General features: G+C 38.7%; 1 protein-coding gene across 2 annotated transcripts in view; it reads left to right on the top strand.

Moving 5' to 3' along the window:
* Positions 1-23,689, top strand: part of CDK6 (cyclin dependent kinase 6) — a 250,317-nt gene that overhangs the window by 100,532 nt on the left and 126,096 nt on the right. For both annotated transcript variants that reach the window (XM_045494774.1, XM_045494773.1), the window contains exon 4: positions 21,050-21,217. In XM_045494774.1, the coding sequence (XP_045350730.1) occupies positions 21,050-21,217 (168 nt within the window). The remainder of the gene's footprint in view (positions 1-21,049; positions 21,218-23,689) is intronic.

Genomic DNA, 23,689 nt, shown 5'->3' with positions numbered 1-23,689 from the left:
CTTTAGTGATACATTAAAATAATAGTAAGTCTTAAAATAGATGGTGTTTTAGATTCGATGAAATACACAGACATGCCCAATGTCACCTAGCAGGAAAGGTACAGTCAGAACCTCATAAGCCCGTCCCCTGAGGCACTGCAGTGAACTGTAGACTGAAAGGAATAGGATTGGACACTTTGCAATCTTACTCATAATTAACCTCTGATGTTTTGTATCTCAAGAAATTGAGAGTTGTCAGGGAAATGGCAGTGATAAAAAATATATCTTTTAAAAAAATAGTGTCTTTAACATTATTTGGAGAACCCTTCAATCTTCCAAATGCCATATAAATAACAGTAATATGTACATCCATATAACCCACAGTGCTTTTCATAGCACTTACATACGCACGTTACCTGATTATTGTAACAGGATGTGTCATCCTGTGTCATCCTCCCACCTACCAGTGAAGAAAATGGATACAGGTGGAAATTAGGCAAAGTGATAATACTGCTGAGAAGTAAGAATGAACAGATCCCAAAGGAAAACTGAGAGCCTCGTCCATGAAGCCTCTAACACTGTGCCTGCCAGACAGGTCCTGAATAGTATGACTGACCTGGATAACTTCCCAGATTTGGATGGATATTAGAAAGACAGGCAGTTTTTTTTCTAATTGAGGTATTAGAAACATATAATAAAGAAGTGCACTCATCTCAAGCATGCCTGCCACTTGATGGTTTTTTACTGTTGTAACCACAGCCCAGATCCAGAAAGAGAATATTTCTGAAGACTTCTTCGTGAGCCCTCCCAGTCTGTAACCTCTCCCTAGAGGTAATTACTACACTGGCTGTTTCATAGAAACACATGTACTTTTTTGTGTAAAGCTTTTAACATTCAGCATCATATCTGTGAGAGAAGTTTTTGTTCTTCTGTGTACAATAGTTTTGCCAAACAGTTTCCCATGTGGTTTAAACTATTCTGTATTTCTCCATCAGTACTATGAGAGGCTCAGTTGCTCCATGTCTTTGTCAACACTTGTTGTTGTCAACTTAAGCAATTGTAATGGTGTCTATTTATGCTTTTCAATTCCATGATGACTAATAAGGGTAATGAGCACGTTTTCATAAGCTCCTGAACATTTGGATTTCCCACTTGGTGAAGTTCTTGTTCACATCTTCGCTATTTTTAAAGATTGTGTTATATGTCTTTTTCTGATTGAATTGTAGGAGTTCTTTACATATTGAGCGTGTAAGTCCTCTGTCAGATATGTGCAGGGCTAAAATCTTCTTCCAGTGTGTTGGAATTTGAGTGGGATCCTTCTCTTTCCACTCAGAGCATCAGATGTGATTTTATCATCACTTGTGTCTCTCCTAGCCAAGCACTTCAAAATACATGGAGGCAGGACACTTCCCTACTGCCTTTTTAGCCTATTTTGACATTTTAAGTATCTAGTAAGATATTTTTAGCTACAAACTAAGTATATGTGACAGATGGTAAAATCTCATATCTGGGCTTTTAAATGTTAGAAACTTTCTGTTTCCCGTGTGTAATGTCACTGCCCAAAAAATGACAAAAATACAATGCCAGAAGAGAAGAGTTTTATGAACTTTAAGTATGAAGACCATTCTTTTGGCTTACCCACTGTGCTGCTTTATAAATACATTGTGTTTGTTTGAGTGTGTGTGTGTTGGGGGGTATAAATATCATATTCCTTTTAGGTGTATGGTAGTATATAATAAAAGTAAATCACATTGGAATATAAGCTATTAAGGAAACACCAATAAGCACTGGCAGACCTGGTACCTCTTGGCAAGCCAACAAGTGTCACATCTGACAGAGCTTGAAATGACCTTAAAATCTATGCTGACAGTTGCCTGCTTTCAGCCAGGAGGCCAGATACAACATTTCAGAAACCATTTTGAAAGGGTATGCATGGTGATTCCAACAAACAGGAGGGAAGAAACAGGGATTGGAAATAAGGCAAGGTCACATCTTTTTTTTTTTTTTTTTAAGTTTATTTATTTATTTAGAGAGCATGCAGAAGGGGCAGAGAGAGAATCCTAAGCAGGCTCTTCTTTGTGCAGAGCCTGTTGTGGGGCTCGAACTCACGAACCATGAGTCATGACCTGAGCTGAAACCAGGAGTCTGATGCCTAACCAACTGAGCCACCCAGGCTCCCCAAAGCAAGGTCAAGTCTTACTGTGATGGGTACTTCTTCAAGGTTTCTACATTGGTTATTTTGCCTGCAAACTTTTCAGCTTTGGACTCTCAGCCTAAAGAAAGTTTGGGGTTGTTCTAGGAAGGCGTTATTGATATAGCTTTCATTCTAAAGTATTTCAGCAGTTAACTGAGTAAGAGTCTAAAAACAACCCAATAATTACTTGTATCATGTAAAATGGATCATTTTATTGTCTTTTTAGAACTACTTGTAGCTTTTACTTTAAATATTGAAAGTATAAAATTTATTGAGTACCTATTTTTCTGTAGGATCTGTGTCAGGAAGTGGAGGTTAAAATGTGAGTTGCACTTAGAACTTTTAGGCAGCAGTAGGATTTTTCTTGGTTCACAAATTTTATCAGAGACTTACTAATTTTTAGATTTTCAAAAGATTACTGCCTACTAGTTTAAAAATGTGGTTGGCAAAAGGGACATTTATATATAATTATATTAAATTATATTAAGTATTAAAATTGTATGTCATATTATATGATTCTATTAAAATATATTTTAATAAATATATATGTAATTTTAACTGGCAACCTCAGAAAAACATCAGAAAGTAAAAATCATCCACAATCTTACCAATTTAAAACTTGACATAAAAAAGCAGAAATCTCTTCCTTTTGTTTCTCCTTCCTACCCCCACCTCCAGTGGTAACAACCTTTAATTGTAGCTATACTTCCTTCCAAACATTTTTATATGTGTTCAGATAGGGTTGCCAGATTCAACAGGTAAAATAAAGTCACTCAGTTAAATTTGAATTTCAGATAAACAACAAATACTTTTTTAGTTTAAATATGTCCTATGCAATATGTAAGATATTTATATGGAGAAGTATTTGTTGTTTATCTGAAACTCAAATTTAAGGGAGTATTCTGTTTTTTTATCCAGCCACCTTGATACAGACATAGCCACACATGCATTAATGAACATGTACACATTTCTTTTATCAAACCAGAATCAAGCTCTGTGTATTTACTCTAAGGCTTACTTACGCCTTTTGCTGTTGATTTATCTAGTTTACAGAATTACCCAAGTTCTCCCTAATTACCCAGGTTCTCCCTTACATTGTAGACTCATAATTTACTGAACTTTTCTCCTATCGGTAGACATTTCAGATATTTTCATTTTTTTTACTATTTCAAACAACATATCGTCGATCCTCTTTGTATTGACTTATTATAAACTAATGTTGTTGCTTCTGTAGGATGAATTCCTAAAAGTGGAATTGCTAGGTCATAGCATATTTTAAAAGCATCGTTTGTTCAGTTCCTTCATACTTCCTCACTGAGACCCAGGGCATGAGCAGCTGAGCACCAAGTGAGTTGGCCTCCCCTCCTCCACTGTCAACTCCATGAGACCAGGCACTGTTGTTCTCTAGTGTAGCACAGTACCTGTGACACAACTTTAGAATGAATGACTGTGCATTTACTCAAGGGGTTGCTGGGAGAATTAAATGAAATAATGTCTGCAAAGTGCCTGGGATGCTTCTTTATTTTCTCATCTACCCCCATTTGCAGTTCCTTCCTTAGCATTAAGGATCTCTAAATTAGTGAGGAAGATACCACAATTCCAGTAAATTAGGATAAATTCTGTAATAGAACTATACTCAGTGTGCTGAGTGGGATTACAGAAGGGGGCACCTAGCTTAGCCTGGGTGTGTGAAGAGAGTTACCCAGGTCTTGGCCAAGATCTATTTAAAGTAAGTCTTGAAAGATAAATTGGAAAGAGCCAGGCAGATAAGCTGTGTGTGTTGGGCAGTAAGGCAATGGAGGGAACATCCCAGGCAGAGGGAACAGCATTACAAAGGGGCAAGATATAATAGAGTTCATCACCTTCAGACCATGGAAAGAGCCAGAAATAAAACCAGAGGTGGTTAGGGATCAGACATAAAATGCTTCAGGTAGCAAACTAAGTTCTACCTTTGTCTTATAGTGAACAGTAGAGAACTTCTGTATGACTCGAGTTTATATTTTAGAAATATCATTGAGTCAACACTGTGGAAAAAAAAATTAAAAGATGCTTAAATCTAAAAACAGATAGCCTATCTGTGTTGCAACACTATTACAGTCATCCAGGCAAGAGATACTGGCAACTTGACAAGGACCATGGAGATGGGAAAGAAGGGCTGATTTAAAATGTAATTTAGGAACCAGGATTTGGTGACTGATTAGCTATTTGGTCAGGAGAAGAGAAGGAATCTAAAATATCTGTAATATTTTGGCTTGATCATTTGGGTGAATAGTGGTACCATTTACAAGGTAAAAAATATAACAGGCTGAAGAACAGATTTTGATGGGGCTGAAAAAACTGTACTATTGTTTTGGGGTCATATTGAGATTGCAGTTGCTGTGGAATATTCTAGAAAACATGAACAGGAAACTTTGAAGTTTGCATGTCTGAAACTCAAGAGAGCAGTCCCACCTGCCATTATGACTTGGGATACCTCAGAATATGACCAAATGTTGGAGCCATAAACGAATAAGGTGAGGTAGTTAAAGCAGAATTTAGAATTTAAGATACTTTCAAAGCACATACTTGGGAACACAGATAGTGTAACCATTGTGGACAACAGAAAAGGGAGCTTACCAGAGACCCAGAAAGGTAATACTGAAAGCCCAGATGAAAGTGGAGACCATGATGTGGTGGTGATTTTCTCTCAGCAGCTTTAGTTGTAAGAGTAGGGATAGGCAGATAGGTACTAGGGTGAGGCACTGGAGGATCAGCGTAAGGAGAAATGCAAAGATGATTTTGTGGCGCCTCGAAAGAGAATGATCAGAAATGCTGACTGGGAGTTTCAGGTGAGCCAGGAAAAGATTTGAAGGCAGGAAGGGCAGGTTTGAGACCACAATCGGTCCAAGAAGTTTTGGGGAGGACAGCCTTAAATCAGAGCAGCACTCAGTGTATATATGTGGATACCCTTTGTAACAAGTTCTCTAGCCATAGTGCCGCCCATCTTTTCCTGGACAAATCCTATTGTATTGCCTATTTTAATGTTAACTTGCTGAATTCTTTGTAAGATACACATTAGGTTCTTAATGTCATTTTCATTTTTGTTTTGGTGACTAGCTCGTCAGTTCCATTTAGCTTAAAGATCCCCTTTTCTCTTGGCCTCCATCCTCTTCCTAACTAGATATGAACACCTAGAGCCTCTCTTCTTCCCATAGATTGAAGGAGTTATTAGTAAGGAGCATATGGTTCTCCTTCCCCTGGAGATGCATTTGCTCTCCTAACAGGATCAGCTTAAAAATTCAGTCCTTGCAACAACACAGAATGAAAAATGTTGAGCCCCCATAAACAGCTGTTCATGCAGCTTTCCCCAAAATAGATAATATGCACAGATGTGTTTATGGGAAGGAAGCATGAATACTCAGTGAGTTGTTTTTGGCTTCTCACCACTGTAGGGATTTCTTTTCTTTTTCAAGGAAAGGTACATTGTGGTAAGCAGTGTTTTATGACCTATAATAAAAACCTTTGTAAAGACCATTTTTTGACCAAATGAAGCTAAGTGTTCTTTTCAGAGTCCTCGTTTGCTCCTCTCTCCCCCTCTCTGTATTGGAATGCACACAGCTCAGCATTAATGGATAACATAAGGAAATAATATCACAAATTCTAGTTCTTATTTGTTAAGCTCAGAAAGCAACCAAAGTTGATTATGTAATAAAGTTCATTAATAATGTTTTTCCCTCCTCCGTATTAGTTTCTGAATATATATGTTAAGTAAAAAGTTATATTGCATTTTTTGAGTAAACGGTTATTATCCATGAAAGCACAATGAGACAGTTTGAGGGAACCTTACCAGTTGGACGCCTCATAGAAAAATCAGTTTAGATACAAGGTAAAAAGCAACTTAAAGCCACTTTAGAAAGTTACGTTATTTGCAAAAAGAGACATATTATGCATTCAGTAAATAACATATTTCTAAGGATGCATCTACATCTAAAATGCTAGCCATCTTTAGACTTGCAAAATAAAGAACAGGCAACATAACACTTGATTTAATTAAAATAATAAATATTTTGAAGATTGTACCTTCTAATAGGCACACAGTAGTGTTTGTTGATCTTAATAATCACTGTTTGGGAAGATGGGAGGCTGTCCACGTCCTAACAAGAGAAAACTAGATGGATCTAAACTCTGCCAGATGCCATGGCTAATGGTGGGTCCTCTTCTTGATTTAGTGGCACCAGTTCCAAACCTGTTCCAGTTCCAGTTACCCAAGCTGGGGGGTTCACACACTGGTTTTAGTCTCCACAAGCATCCTAGAGGAAAGTATTATCCCCCTTTTACAGATGAGGAAACTAAGGCTTGATGCGAGGGGAGGGGAGCTTAAATAACAGGCCCAAGGCCACCCAGTGTGAAACCTGGAGACGTAGCAGAGCCCTCAAAAGATGGTCTGTTAAAGTTGACCTGTGAAAACAGACATTTACATATTGCATTTCTCTTGTGAATTGACTTTCCTCTTGCTTTCCCTTCCTAGTTCAGACCCTCCTGTCTTATGTCCAGAGTAGGGGAATAGGCTCCTCACGGCACCTCCCATCCATTCTGTATGCAAAAGCATCAATAATAACATACCATTCTTTTACACATTTTCACTAGTTTCCTGACTACAAGACTCTATCCACTCCCTACACAGGCCCAGCAGTAAAACCCTTTGCAGTGTGGTCCCCTTTCTCAATGCGCCCTCTGCAGGGGTGGTTGCTGGTCCTGAGCGCTTGTTCTCTGAAGCCTCTGCTAGTGTGGCCTTCCAGGCAGATGATTCCCCAACCCCAAACCTAACGGTAGCCCGCCTCCAAGGTCAGTGTGGATGCTAGCTTCCTCCGCAGTGCTCACTCGATGCCGGTAGCACCCATGCCATCTGTAGCCCTTGCCATATACCGACCTGAAGTGTGTAGGGTAGATTTCTGTTTTCTCTCCCCAGTAAAACAAGAGCACCCCGAGTCTCTGTTTTAGGTGTTTCTGTGTAACATCACCTACATGATGCCTGACACATAGTAGGGGCTTCATATTTCTTTTGTGTAAATGGTAGCATTACGATGCATGTACTTTATACCATGTAAGTACTTCAGTATTTCATGTTCTACTTATTACATATAATTATATATTATTACAATATATGTAATTATATATAAATATATAATATCTTATTAAGTGTCTTCAAGGTTATTTCCATTTTTATAGCTGTGAGGACCAAGGCCCACAACGGTTGCAAATGACCTGCCTTAGATTATATGACTAGTAAGCTATATGACTAGTAAGACTAGAAATTCAGATGTAATGTTTTTTGCTCTAAATTTAGTGCTTTTTCTTTTAAATCATTAAATGGAAATTTGGAATCTCACATGCAGGTGGCTTGCTTAGGTTATATACATTTCCAAGAGAGATTTCTTTTGTGTTTCCACGTGGCAAACAGTTAAATTCTTAGTGAATAACTGATAAACCACAATGGAGGATTGTAGCCTTTTCTCTAACGACTCAGGAACCAGCTTAATCAGTGAGGATGTTTTATATAACTGCTGTGCACAAAGCCAAGAACAAAAGTCATTATACTTCATCTTCATGCCTATCTATATACACTGTTAAGTAATTCATCAAATCAAGTAAAATCAACAGATTTCTCTGTGTGAGGTGCTTTGTTGGATTCCATGGAGAGTATAAACATGTCCCACATTCCTGTTTCTCTGGGAATTTATTGTCTAGCTCAATAGCACTTGACAGTTTAAAAAGCAAATCAAATATATAATGTAAAATGATAATAATATCTCTGCAGTTCTGTGATGGAGGAAGGGAAGAATTTGTCCTGATTTTTATAAATGAAAAACTGAGGTTCAGAAAAATTGGGCCTTGGTGAGTCAATCAGCCAGTGGCCAAGATGAAATGGAATTTAGTAGCACTGGATTAAGAGACCACACTTTGAGAAACATTGATGTGGTGGCATGAAATTAAAGTGCTGGGAGATTTAGCCAGTGGTCCAATTCTGTACCTAAGTGATGTATTAAGGAAAATGATTTGATCTATAGAATGCTTTTCTTAGGGATGAGAGAGGGTAAGAGACTTACTTATAGCCATACTTCTAGCTGTGGAACAGTGTGCTAAAGTCCATGTCTCTTGATGGTCAGCTGCTAAAAGAATTTTGGATAGAGGTGGTAAGATAGAAAACATCTTTAACTGTTTCTATTCCATTCTTCAGTGAAATTCATTATAGACATAAGGGTATTATATTTATGAAATAATGAACCAAAAGTCTTAACACACATATGAAGATGCTGTATTGGCTAATAGGTAGGGATACTGATTTATATGTGATTCCTCTTGGATCCCTATCCCATGATCCAAATCTACTTTTTCTGATTTCCCTAGAGTTTTATCACTGCTAAAGTATTCCTGGGAAGAATCAGTGAGTCCTTTTTAAGCTAATGGCTTTTATAGATTGCATAGTCATTTCCAGTTTAGTTTGGGTCTCACTTCTTAGTGAAAAGTCATTGAACATTTATGGACACCTGTTAATACAGTGTCCTAGGAGCCTCATATATATGAAGGAAGAGTGACTAAAGCAGGCCCCTCTTTCAGAAGACGGGGCCATAGGGTAGCGAGTGGGTAAAGATGGAGAAAGTCTTCAGGAGTTCCAAGAGACAAGGCCAGAGAGCCAGGTGGGCTTTGTCTGAGGGCATTCTAGCATAAGACTAATCTGATGGGATCAGGTCTGCATGTTAAAAAGATCAACCTAGCCAGAGAGTAAAGGGTAGATTTGAGGAATGAGATCAGTGGGGAAACAGTACAGTACATGTAAGCAAGGATGAGCACCAGCCTACTATAGTAGGGGTCTCACAGATGTAGGAATTATGTGAAAAAAAAGTGACAAAACTTTACTGAGGGAGTCAGAAGAAGACTTGAATAAAAAGAGAGCCACAATATGTTGCGAAAAGGAAAGATTCAGAATTATAAAAGACTCCCAAAATTATCATTTCTTAAAAATTAGTGAAAGTGTTTGTGGAAGGATATGAGAACTTAACAAAATGATCTTAAAATCGTTTGAGAACAATAACATGTAAGAATATCCAGGAATATTTTATAAAGAATGGAAAGAGGACACTTGCCCTACCAGATATGAACACAAATTCTAAATACTTAATTATTAAAGGAGAGAGATACCCTGTACCCTAAACAGAGCCAAACAAGTCAAAGTCCAGAAACAAGTTCAAGTAATTTAGAACATGATAAAAGTAGAATTTAAAAAGTGGGTAATTTGGGGCACCTGGGTGGCTCAGTCGGTTAAGCGGCTGACTTGGGCTCGGGTCATGATCTCGCGGTCTGTGAGTTCGAGCCCCACGTGCATGCTCTGTCTCTCTCTGTCTCAAAAATAAATAAACGTTAGAAAAAAAAAAAATTTTTTTTTAAAGTGGGTAATTTGATAAATTAAAACTTCTGGCCAAAGATAGTATGTAAATAAAAGAATACCACATGACCATTAAAAATTGAGCAGTAGACGAATGGATAAAGAAGTTGTGGTTTATATACACAATGGAATACTACATGGCAATGAGAAAGAATGAAATCTGGCCTTTTGTAGCAACGTGGATGGAACTGGGGAGTGTTATGCTAAGTGAAATAAGTCATACAGAGAAAGACAGATACCATATGTTTTCACTCTTATGTGGATCCTGAGAAACTTAACAGAAGACCATGGGGGAGTGGAAGGGGGGAAAAAGAGAAGGAAGGAGGCAAACCATAAGAAACTCTTAAAAACTGAGAATAAACTGAGGGTTGATGGGGGGTGGGTGGGTGGGAGAGGAAAGTGGATGATGGGCATTGAGGAGGGCACCTGTTGGGTTGAGCACTGGGTGTTGTATGGAAACCAATTTGACAATAAATTTTATATTAAAAAAAAACAAAAACAAATATAAAAAAAAATTGAGCGGTAGACCTGTATTCATTGATGTGCAAATGAGAGTCCAGTATACATTATGTGAAAAAGGCAATTACAAAATCACATACACTAGTATTCCATTTATAAAAGGAAAATAACTTTCTATATGAGAATACATGTACAGAAAAATTGCGGAAGGAACCATCAATGTGTTAATTGATTATGATTGTCTTTGGATGGGAGAATTGTGGGTGGTATTTTTTTTCCTTGTGTTTTGGCTTTTTTAACAGAACAAATATGTTTATTATGTTAATTATGCATTACATTTCTAATGAGAAACATAGGTCTTTTTATTTTGGAGAACAGTGAATAGGAGGGCGAGACCCAGTGTGAAATGCCATGGAAAGGTTAAGTGAGGAGTGGAATGTCCCATTGGTTGTGGCAAACAAGTGGTTATTGGTGATCTTGGAAGAGCTGCTGCATCTGCATTCATTGTAGTGATGTGATGTGGATGAGAATTAGGAAAATGTGCATTGCTGTGTAAAGATCCTTGTCTAAGAAAAGAGGAGGAGGGGCTCCTGGCTGGTTCAATCCATGGAACATGTGACTCTCGATCTCAGGGTTGTGAGTTCGATCTCCTCGTTGGGTGTAGAGATCTTAAAAATAAAATCTTAAAAGAAAAAAGGGGCACCTGGGTAGCTCAGTCTGACTCTTGATTTCGGCTCAGGTCATGATCTCATGGTTCACAGGATTGAGCCCCCGTGTCAAGATTCTCTCTCTGCCTCTCCTGGGATTCTCTCCCCCCACACACCCCCCCCCCCCGCCCTTCCCTTGCTCATTCGTGAATAAATAAATAAATAAATAAATAAACAAACCAACTTAAAAAAAAAAGAAGGGGGTCGCTTGGGTTGTTTATTGGTCAAGGGACAATAGAAAGGGAAGAAATCCCAGGTGTAGTAGGGGAGGTACTTGAATAAGCTACATTGAATGAGATCCAGAGCATAAGGAGGGAGATGAATACTGTGTAGAAGGAAGGAAACCTTTCCTACCAGAAGATAAAGAAGAAGGGTAGATGCCAGTGCTTTTAAATTTGTAGGTGGACACAGGGAGGTAATAGCATCCCCTTGATGGAATGAGTTTCTCTCTGTAGTGGAGTATAGGCTAGTGTGCTAAGAGAAGAAAGGGAGATGGTAAGTTAGGGAGACAGCAGTAAACATTCGGACTGGCCTATAAGGACAGCAAGAGAGCTTATTGGGGACCACGGGGGACTACCTGGTGGCACTATGGTAATCAGGATTTAAGACTGACTTCATATCGATAAGGGACACATACGTGATCATGCCCTACCCCTACCCCATAACAGCTGTCTGAATCACTGGTATAACAGCCAAGAAAGAGTGGTTGGGCTAACTGAGGATTAAGCTTTGTAAAGAAGATAAGATAAAATGACCAACAAGAGAGATGAGGGAATTGGCAGACCTAGCACATGGTGTGTGAAGAAGTTGCTCTCCAAATTTAATTAGTTATGCTGTCTGATAAGCTTATGTAAATTTAAGTGACATTTTGATATCCAAGTAAATGTGATTAAAGTAACTTAAACTTTTTTTATTAAAAATATTTTATGTCAGAGTTGAGTAATAACACATTCCTAGTTTTAGCCATGGAAATAAATGGTAAATAATGGAATGGGGTTAATGATGTCAAAGGTCTCTGAAGTTAAGGTACTAGCTAAGGGCATCCTAGCTGCATAATGTTGAAGTCATGCAGGAAAATGGTGAGTGTAGAGTAGAGAGGATGAGCCATAGTCCCTGAGGAATATGGAGGATTGATAGCAAATGATAGCGATGAAGAAGAAAATGTTGTGACAACAAATGGAAGGAGGAATAAGTCTCAGAGAGAAAAAGATAACCCCCTGGAAGTGATAATTGGCAACAGGAAAAAATGTTGATACAGACCCCATGGTGGGGCAGGGGCAGGGTGTGGGGAGAGAGGCAGTGCACACTGGCAAAGAGGGCTCTGAATGAAAGATAGTGACCTTAACAGGTTTCAGTTGATACAATTTTAGTTAAGTTTGGTTTGTTAGAATAATTGTCAACTGCAAATTACAGAAGACTCAATAGAAAAAAAAAAAAAAAAAAAAAGCTTTAAATAAGGGCATTACTGTTAAAACTACAAGACCAGAGGTGGGCAACCTCAAAGTTGTTCAGCTATTCAGCAATGTCATAAAGACCCAGACTTTTTCTCTCATTTACACTCTGGCATTTTATGCGTACAGATGATGTCTCCCTTTGTGCTTCAGGATGGTTGCTACAACTGCAAGTTCAGGTCCTCAAGCAGCAGCATTTAGTGTAAGATGCACGGATAGGGAGTGGGGGCTGGGAGGTGAGGAGGAAGCACAGCCAAGAATTTTCCACTGTGGTCCTCTTATAAAAGGGAAAAATACTTCCTGAAACTCTACAGCAGATTGGTCCATATGTCTCGCTGGCTAGGACTAGGTCTCATGTCTATCCCTAGATCAATTTCCAACAAATTTATGGGAATGTGATTAGCTTGGACCAATCACTCGTGGCTGGCAACCAACAATGTCTGCTACCGTAAACAAATAATAATATGCTCCACTCTGTGGAACAGAAAACCAACTTTTTGTAATACATTACCTCATTTGGAGAGGAGGGAAGTACTAAGGGAGGGGAAAATTCTCAAAAGAGGGAAATGAGAAGGAGAATGGGGAAAGATGAGAAGGTGTTTTTCCAAATGCAGCCAATAGAGCATATTGTTTAAAGAAATTATAAAGAATATGTTGAAATGGGGATATATCCACAGTATGTGGTTAAATGTTTTTAAAAAGATTACAAAACAACGTGAATAGAACAGAAACCATTGGGTCATTAGTCAAAAACCTAGGCAGTTGTACTTTGTATTTTCTTATTTATGCAATGCTGATTTTTATATCCTGCTCTGAAAAAGTTATAATTAACATGGCTATTTGTAGTTTCAATTCCTGATGACTTTCCACTGTGAGTTAAAAATAGCCATTGTGGTGACGTAACGATTCCTTCTTTCAAACTGTCCACTTATTTAGTCATTACATTGTCCTTCAAGTACCAACATTTCCAGGCTTGGTGGAAATTAGTTATTTTCTTTTTCCTGGTTGGTTGAAACGGATTCTTTACTTACTTCAGCATTAGCATCACTCCCAGGAATGAATAATATATGGATTCTTTTCATTCTGTCTTTAGAATACACATTTTATTAATGAAATTGGCATACAAAGCCACTTTTATTATGCTTTTATCCAGTTGCCTAGAAGCAGTAAAAATAGAAAGTCAGCACTTGAAATTAGGGGCCTTGCCTTTGTTTCTGCTGAAGAGCTGGTGAGGAGCAGTGTTGCCCTCCGTTATCCCATTCCCACCATCCCTGACCCACTGGGCACGGTGGTGATGTGACGGGGAATATGAAGCAGCTTGACTGCCCTTTTCTGAAACAAAGCTCACTCATGACTCTTGCAGTTCATCTCCACCAGGTCCTCCCACTTATTGCTTGCTTTGAATTCACCAATTACATCCTTCCAGGTGGTCCGAGGTTTTAAGGAACCTGCTTTAACCCCCCTCACTTGCTTTTCCAAAATTTGTTTTGCCCTTTGTGATTTTGGGTGAAGCATTCTTTGGGTATTCCTGAGGACCAAAACGAGAAGTAGGGGGGGATCTGTTTATAAAGCAGTCTTTGCAGCCCATTGTTATCGTTGTGAATTGATCAGTGAAAGCTTGAAGGAGCTTCTGTCAAGTTTTGAAGTAGAGTAAAAGGTGTGTACTGTACAGTGAGCTTGATGTGGTGACAACAGCAGATTCTCCTTGAGCACAGAAATCGGAGTGAGTGACATCGCCAGGGAGTGTATGACCTGCTGAATGATCCAGACATGGCTCTGTCATTCACTACTCCGTTGCTTATGTAGAATATTGTACCATACTTTGTAGGAGAACTGTGATTTTAAAAGATCCTGGGACTGCATCTAGCAATTCCACTTCTGGGCGTGTGTGTGTGTGTGTGTGTGTGTGTATCTCCCCAAATAATTGAAAGCAAAGTTGCAAAGAGATATATGTATACCTGTGTTCATAGCAGCATTATTAACAGTAACCAGAAGGTGGAAACCACCCATATGTCCCTCAACACATGAATGGATAAGCAAAATGTGGAATATACATACAATGGAATATTATTCAGCCTTAAAAAAGGACATTCTGACATATGCTACAACATGGATGAATCTTGAAGACATTATGCTAAATCACAAAAATACAAATACAGTATGATTCCAGTTACATGAGGTATCTAGAGTAGTCAAATTCATAGAGTAGAAGAGTGGTTGCCAGGACCTGGAGAGAAGAGAATAATAGGGAATTGTTCAATAGGTATAGTTTAAGTTTTGCACGATGGAAAAGTTCTGGAGATTGCACAACCTTGCACAACAAGGTGAATATACTTAGTACTGAATTATATACTCAAAAATGGTTAAGATGGTAAATTTTATGTTATGCGTATTTTACCACAATTAAGAATTTTAAAATAGGGGCACCTGGGTGGCTCAGTTGGTTAAGCGTCCGACTTTGGCTCAGGTCATGATCTCATGGTTCGTGAGTTCAAGCCCCACATCAGGCTTTCTGCGGACAGTTCAGAGCCTGGAACCTATTTCAGATTCTTTGTCTCCCTCTCTCTCTGCCCTCCCCTGCTCATGTTCTCTCTCTCTCTCCTCAAAAATAAATAAACATTAAAAAAAAATTTTAAACCAGCATTTTAAAATACATAGTCTTAATCAGCATAAACAAAAAAGGATCCTGGGCGTAGCCCGCGTTGTTGTCATTATTATTAAAGTGCTCTACTTTTTTTTTTTAATGTTTATTTAATTAATTTATTTTTATTTTATTTTATTTTATTTTATTTTATTTTATTTATTTTTTTGAGAGAGAGAGAGAGAGAGACAGAGCACAAGCCAGGGAGGGACAGAGAGAGAGGGAGACACAGAATCCAAATTAGGCTTCAGGCTCCAGGCTCTGAACTGTCAGCACAGAGCCCAATGCGAGACTTGAACTCAGGAACTGTGAGATCAGGATGCTTAACTGACCGAGCCACCCAGGCACCCCCGAAGTGCTCTACTTTCTTTGTGGCTTTCCCATCACCCTTTATATGTAGGCTGTCATGATCTTTTATTTCTATTCCTAATGCTAACCCCTACCTTAAACCAGAATGTTGTCAGTTTAATTTAAGATACCTTTGTTGTATGTAATCCATTTTAGACTGTAGACTCCTGTAACATCCTTCATAGGAAACAAACTGGATAGGAGGCTTTTGTAGGAAACAACAAATCATTAGGAAGGTACTTCTATCAAAACTTGAATAACAAATTTGAAGACTGTAGTTTACACATTATAAAGAGAAAAAAATGATTATCATTGACTATAGCTTGTACGTGTCTTGTTTTAGTTCTTTTTTTTTTTTAACATTCATTTATTTTTGAGAGAGAGAGAGACAGAGCATGAGCAGGGAAGGAGCAAAGAGAGAGAGGGAGACACAGAATCCGAAGCAGGCTCCAGGCTCTGAGCTGTCAGCACAGAGCCCGATACAGGGCTTGAGCTCACAAACTGCGAGATCATGATTTGAGCCGAAGCCAGACACTTAACTGAGAGGGAAAGAGGGAGAGAGAATCCAAAGCAGGCTCCATACTCAGCATAGAGCTCAACATGGGGCTTGATCCCACCACCCTGGGATCACGACCTGACCCATAATCAAGAGTCATATGCTCAACCAACTGAGCCACCCATGTGCCCCTTATTTTTAGTTTTTAGACTATTGATGTACATTTTTGTTGCTAAAATCTTGAGGATGTGACTACATCACATAGATCTATCCAAAACCCAGAATTGTCTATTGAAAGCTGTCATTTCTGTGATTTACTATATGATATAAATTGGATGTTTTCATTATCTTTTGGAACTAATTATACTTTGTAGTTGGGGGGAAAAAAAAAAAAAAGACCCAATGAAAAATCTTTTTCCCATTAGGAAAGCTTGAGGTAACTTTTCAGCTGGCTTGTTTGTTTTGTTTTTAAAGAGTTTTTTTTTTTTTTTTTTTTTTAATTTTTTTTTTCAACGTTTTTATTTATTTTTGGGACAGAGAGAGACAGAGCATGAACGGGGGAGGGGCAGAGAGAGAGGGAGACACAGAATCGGAAACAGGCTCCAGGCTCTGAGCCATCAGCCCAGAGCCCGACGCGGGGCTCGAACTCACGGACCGCGAGATCGTGACCTGGCTGAAGTCGGACGCTTAACCGACTGCGCCACCCAGGCGCCCCTGTTTGTTTTGTTTTTAAAGAAATAACAGGATTAAACTTGTAGAACACCTAAAAGAAATGATTACAAGGCTTTACAGATTTGTGGTATTCAGACTAAAGTCTGGAATCTTCCTAGGGGGGTTGCCAAGGACAAAACCCCACCCAAAGTCCCTGGGAGCCAGATTTCATTCCATGATGGGGTCCTGTTGAAACATGCTTCCATGGCACGTGTTTCGGAAAGATACAGAGTGATGGCCCCAAGTGACTGTTTATCTGTCATGAGTATGACTAGATGTTTAAACCTCTTCCACCAGAATTGTGCACTGAAACGTAAAAAGGTTTTAAACCTGTGTTTAACTTAAAGAGCCTTAATTGGCAGTGTCCGTAGTCTCACTGCATTGCATCATCAGGATTACTGTGAAATATTTGCGTCTTGTATAAAACAGATTAATTGAGATTAAAATCTTGAGGAGCTAATTTAAACGTATGTCTCACGATACTATAAACTGAGATAGAACAGATAATAAGCTTAAGTAGAGAATCCTTTGAAATATCTTTGATCCAAGCACTTCTTGTGATTCTGAAGTAAAGGTGTTTTTTCCTGCCTTGTTTACTGTTACAGTTTATTCATTCATATAATTCTCAGGAATTGGGACCACATCTTCTTCTTCTTTGTGACTGGAGTCCCCAACATAGCTGCATATATTTTCCCTTTGAAGTTAGGTGTTCCAGTGAATGATGGTTAAAGGTTGAGGAGGGTCCCCAAATCACACTTCTTACAAGTCTATAACGTGTATCAACCTACCTTACAGTTGAATTACTGAAGATCATAAGACTTGGGCAAAATTTTTCAAAACATTTAATTCAAAACTCACATAGTTCAAAAAACTCTTGTAGCTGGGTATTGTAGGTTTAAAAGAAAGCCCAGTTTGCTCAACAAAAATATTTTTTAAATAGCCTAATAAAATCTAAAGAATGTTAATTCTTATGTAAAACCAACTTACCATACATCTGTAAGCATCATTTACATGGAATCAATGTTAGTGTAATTATACCGGTTGGCACTATTTAAACTATGCTGGTGGTAATAGTTATAATGGAGCAAGTCTCTTTCCTGTGCCCTAGTGTTTAAATGAAGGAGAACTAAACTCTGGGTATAAGTTCCAAAATAACACAACTATTGGGACACCTGGGTGGCTCAGTCAGTTAAGTGTCTGACTCTTGATTTCAGCTCAGGTCATGATCTCTCAAGTTGGTGAGATGGAGCCCCGCATCAGGTTCTGTGCTGACAGCACGGAGCCTACTTGGAATTCTCTCTCTCCCTCTCTGCCCCTCCCCCACTCAGGCTCCCTCTCTCTCTCTCTCTCTCTCTCTCTCTCTCTCAAAATAAATAAATAAACTAAAAAAAAAAAAAAATAACCCAACTAAAACCAAATAGTAATTACTATGGCATATCCCAGGGAGGAAAATCATGTAGTCATTAAAAGTCATATTGTATTGGGGCACCTGGGTGGCTTATTTGGTTAAGCATCCAACTCTTGATTTTGGCTCAGGTCGTGATCTCACAGTTCTTGAGATCAAACCCCACATAGGGCTCTGCGCTAACAACATGGAGCCTGCTTGGGATTCTCTCTCGCCCCTCTCTCTCTGCCTCTCATCTCTCTTTCTCTCTCTCAAAATAAATAAATAAACATTTAAAATAAAATAAAAATGAAGAGGTTAGAGTGAGAGAGAGCCAAAGCATAAGAGACTCTTAAAAACTGAGAACAAACTGAGGGTTGATGGGGGGTGGGAGGGAGGGGAGGGTAGGTGATGGGCATTGAAGAGGGCATCTTTTGGGATGAGCACTGGGTGTTGTATGGAAACCAATTTGACAATAAATTTCATATATCAAGATAAATAAATAAATAAATAAATAAATAAATAAATAAATAAATAAAAATAAAAATGATATTGAGTTAAAAAAAGATACATTGCAAAAGAATTTTGTTGAAGTGGCAAAACATTCATAATGAATTATTAAATGTTTTTAAAACAATCACAAAATATTGTGTACAGAATAATCATTTTTATTTATAAATACATTTACATATTAGTATTGTTTGTATGTGCTATACATTATTTAGCACATATTTAATATGTAAATATATATTTATACCTACAAATACAATAATAGCTGTAATTTTGAAAGACAAGACAAAATTATTTAACAGTGAAGTTTTCTCTGTTCTTTGAGTGATAGGATGTTGAGCGATTTCGATTCTTCCTCTGGATTTGTAAAAAATTTTGTTAAGTTCTGCATTAAACATATACCAGTTTAATAATTAAGAAAGATGTAGTATGTCCTATATAAATGAATACACAAGTAAAAGCAATACACACTTTTTTTTATTATTAAATATAATTTATTGTCAGATTGCTTTCCATACAACACCCAACGCTCATCCCAACGGGTGCCCTCCTCAGTGTTGTTGGTTTTTTTGTTTTTGTTTTTTTTTACTCTGTGGATCAGCCTTTTTATAAATTTAGATGGGCTTTATTATTACTTAATGAGTTCAAATTTCAAAATTTTTATTCTGCTGATTGGCTGCTTAAACTGTTTGAACACGAGAAAATGAACCAAACAGATTTATTCTTTGTGCAGTTTTACGTGGTTGATGTTCAGCATGTAAGAAGTTATAGGCGACAAGTCAGCATGGCATTACTTTAGGTTAGTCAAGCTGTTTAAACTCCAGGGCTTACAAGTCGTGTGCATACGTTTCCAGTAGTGAAGGATTTGCCCCAGTAGACTTTTGTTAACATCGCACACTTCGTTTTCACACTGTAAGTGTGTGCATTGAGAGGTGTGTGACCTGCGGTGGTTCTCAGGTCTTGGAGAACTGACCCTCGACAGTGCAGTCTTCTGCAAGGGTTTTGTCCTTGAAAACTTAGAAGGTAAACCCTGCCCATTCAGAATATCCATTGAGGTGCATCAGAAAGGATTCCAGTACACCTGTGTCATTCATTACACACCACTGCTTAGTGCTTTGTTCACTGACCTTGTGGCACTGGCCACATTTTCTTACGGATGTTTGTGACTCTGTCTCCCCCTGGGAAATGGGACACTTTAATGACTGTCATTCATTGAATGCTTAATATGTGCCAGAACTGCACTTACCCCTGTTTGCATACATTACTTCATGTAATCTCATTACATTATTTTTAAAAAGTAAGCACTGTTTTCTCTTAGTTTTATGGAATATTGAGGTTTTGGTTTTAAACAAGCCAGGATGTAAAGACAGAACCCCCAGCTCTGAAGGAAGAACCAGTACCATAACCCAATAACCAAGTATGGTCCAGCTAGTAAATGTGTCCTTGCAGCCCCTGCCAGCTGTGAAGCCCATGATACTGCCTTACCATTTCTCTAACCCTTATGTGAACAAAATAATTTCATCCTCCCTTGTTTCGCACGATATTTGGGGGGTGGGTCAAAGATTTCAAGGATCAAATGCTCAGGGTCTTAAATTCCTATTTTCAGACACTGTTTCTGAGTTTTAAATCTTATAATTTACCGGTTCCAAAGTTAGAAGAAGATGTGACATTAGTTTTTTTTCTGAATATCCCCCATTCTCCATTCCATAAGTGGTAATAGCTACCATTTATTGAACGCTTACCACTGCGTTAAGTGCTTTACAAACAGTGATCCTAGGAAGTAGGCTTTGTTGCATTCTCATTTTACAGACAGGAGAATTGAGGCTCAGCAAGATTAAATGGCTTACCTGGCTTTACATGCTCATTTGATCATTGATCTAATAAAGGAGTGCACTGGGAATTTGAATTTGAACTCACTTTTTCTAGACTATAGTTTGATCAACACTATTTCTTGAATAGTGATGTTACTTTGGGCTAATTACAAACACCTGTTTCTTGGCCTATAAAATGAGGTAATGATATTATTTACCTCAGTGTTTGGTTGTGCACTGAGTTTCTAAACAGAAAGTGTTTAGAGTGGTGGTTGACCTGTAGTGACTGCTTAGTGTTAGGTGCTATAAAAATAATAGGAATTACTGGGGTGCCTGGGTGGCTCAGTTGGTTAAGCATCCGACTTCAGCTCAGGTCATATCTCATGGTTGGTTAGTTCGAGCCCCGCATTGGGCTGTGTGCTGACAGCTCGGAGCCTGGAGCCTGCTTCGGATTCTGTGGCTCCCTCTCTCTCTCTGACCCTCCCATGCTCATGCTGTGTCTCTCAATAATAAATAAATGTTTAACAAATTTTAAATAATAGGGATTACCATTAATATTACCATTTACTGGATTTTAATTGTTGAAATAAAAAATTAAATCATATAAAAGTATATGAAGTAAAAAGTGTCTCCCTTCTTACCACCTACTTCCTCTCCCCAGCATTAACTACAGACACCAGTTTGGTATTTATCTTCCAGAATATCTCCTATGCCATCTGAACCTATTTTTAAATTTTCCTTTCATTAATAAAATACAGGCTGATGTGAAATTTTTTGTAGTGACCTGGAGAATGGCGGACTGGAGAGGTGGAAAGGGAGACGAATTCATTTATTCAGCAAATACCCGTCAAGTACTTCTAACACAAAGGATTCAGTATGTTAAATTTATTGTGACAGTTTATTGACTTTCTTTTTTGTTTGTTTGTTTTATTTAGGATATGATGTTTCAGCTTCTCCGAGGTCTGGACTTTCTTCATTCTCACCGAGTAGTGCATCGTGATCTAAAACCGCAGAACATTCTGGTGACCAGCAGCGGACAAATAAAACTGGCTGACTTTGGCCTTGCCCGCATCTACAGTTTTCAGATGGCTCTTACCTCAGTGGTGAGTAAGAAAGTGCTATTCTTTCATTAGGTTTATGTTTCCTCTTTTAAATGATGAACTTCCCCATACCATGCCCCTAATATTATTACTGCCCATGGTCACTTGGGGGACAGAATGGAGCCTGGGTGGCTCAGTCAGTTGAGTGTCTGACTTCAGCTCAGGTGATGACCTCACAGTTCATGAGTTTGAGCCCCACGTCAGGCTCTGTGCTGACAGCCCAGAGCCTGGAGCCTGCCTCAGATTCTGTGTCTCCCTCTCTCTCTCTCTGTTCTCTCCCACTGTGCTCTGTCTCTCTCTCAAAAATAAATAAACATTAAAATAAATAAACAAACAGGGCTAGGAAGAAAGGGTTTTGCTTACAACTACAGACACATCCAGGCTGGGCTTGCCATGAATAGGACCTGTTGCAAAAATAGTCTGTTACATTGTAGCCGCTAGAAAAGACTCAGTTACAGGTTTCCAAATGTTTTTTGCCATAACCACTATTTCCAGAGCTGCATATGCAAAGTCTGGGGAAATACAGCTCAAGGGTTAGGGAAGAAGGACGTCAGGAACATTGACCTGTCTGTAGTGACCTGGTTTGAGAAACAGCTAGGTACCTGCAAAGGTGTGTGAAGGCGTTCTTCTGGAGCTGTGTTGCTGTGAAGATACTAAATTTATAGTAAACTTGGATAGCCCATGAACAAGCAGCACCCCACACCCCACACCCCACACCCCACACCCCACACTGGGGGAAGCCTTCATCCAAGCCAAAATACAAAGAGCAAACCCAAGGCCCTATGTTGGTAGAGAATGACAGTTACGGTATCCTGTTTATTTGGTCTCATTCAGACACAAAACCATAATAAGCTATTGACTTCGGTTACCTTCTATTTCTCCTTCTAGTTCATTGTTTCTGAGATGAATTTTTGTGAAATTCTGCACCCAGAGTATAAAAAGAGCCCAGAAGTAGGCACCAGTAACTCTTACCTTTGAAAGACCTATTTTACATACAGTGAATTCATGCAGAGATACAAAAAGCCAAGGAATGTCCCTTTACTGTGCCGCTTATTTGGGATAGGAGTTTGATGCAGAGCATCCCTTGGGATCTGTGAACACTATAAAAATTGCCCTCAAAGCACTAGATTAAGCCTTAAGAAAAGGAATCCTCTTGGGTCAGTATGTTATTTTTCACCTGGTCCATCTTTGGCCTCGAAGTGATTCTCAGTCAGGGGCAGCACTGCCCTGGGTGGAGGGCACAGCTGAGAAATGGATGGCAGCATCTTTGGTCATCTTAATGACTTGGGGAATGGCAGTGGCCACAAGGAGGCTGGTATTCTGCCTACCAAAGAATTGTTTACTGAAATTCCAGTAATGCCTCAACTGAGAAATAAACAGCAGGGGAGTTGGAAATTTTCTAAGAGAGATAATTTGTCTTAGAACAACATTCAGTTTACAAAAGTATTCCATTTCCTCACCTCCAAAATATGGATACTACAACCTGGGCACTTAAGACCATGTACTTTCGCAACATCGTGTACTTTACCTAGGGCCGTCAGAAGTTTTACAGAGGATTCCTTGGAGTGTGTCACCATTGTTAAAAGAGAAATCAAACTTGTTTTCTCTTTGCCCATCACTTTTGAGAAGACAAGGCACAAGATGGTATTTAAAGGATACGCCTCAGCTTTGGGCTGGGTCAAGGGAGCCCTTGTATTCTTACATAATTACAGCAGAAATGCTGAGTATGTGTGTTTCCTCACTGGGAAGGGTTAGGTAGGCTGCGAGCTTCCTTAGAATGTAGTTGCAGTCCCTGAGGAAAAGCTTAAATAGGCTTTGTGATCCCTGTGGTCATCAGAGGTAGCAGATGGAAGGAACTGATCTTAGGTACGTTAATTGAGGGAAAGATGAGCCATAACTGAGACAGACGCTTTATTTTGATCACCCCCAAATGGGCACAAAGAATCACAAATAAAAACAGGAAACTCAGTTGGTTTTGTTTTGTTTTTGTTTCTTTTTTGCTTATTAAATTTGAGGAATGATAGCCCAGCTTGTGCGTAACATCAATTAACATTCCATTCTTGCTGACAGTGGATATGTTCAGACAGGAAAATGTAGACAAATTATTTCATAGAGAAAAGGGGAAAGGCAGTCATAAATACCTGATTTTTCAGTGTCTAGTTTGTACTGCATACTCTATTTCTTATAGTGACATAAAGTAAAAAATACTAGCAACCAGGAAAGACACTGGGAACAGATTTGACTTTTTTTGCAAGAATGATAGCTGGAATTTCATGCCAGTAATAAAGCTTATGATTCCTAAAGGTCACTGCATTTAAAACTTTTCCCATTGTTTTCTGTTTTTCGATTTAGGGAAAATCCACTTAGTATCGTGATGCATGTAGTTTACGTACAAATGACGATGTATAAAGCCTTAGAAGCACGGCTTTTCAGACTGAACTGGTATTTATTTTTAGAATTTCTTGAAGAGAAAAA

Source organism: Leopardus geoffroyi, chromosome A2, assembly GCF_018350155.1.
Source record: "Leopardus geoffroyi isolate Oge1 chromosome A2, O.geoffroyi_Oge1_pat1.0, whole genome shotgun sequence".
In the NCBI taxonomy this organism is placed as follows: Eukaryota; Metazoa; Chordata; class Mammalia; order Carnivora; family Felidae; genus Leopardus; species Leopardus geoffroyi.
Note: the sequence above shows the minus strand (reverse complement) of the source record. Positions and strands in the feature narration are given on the sequence as shown.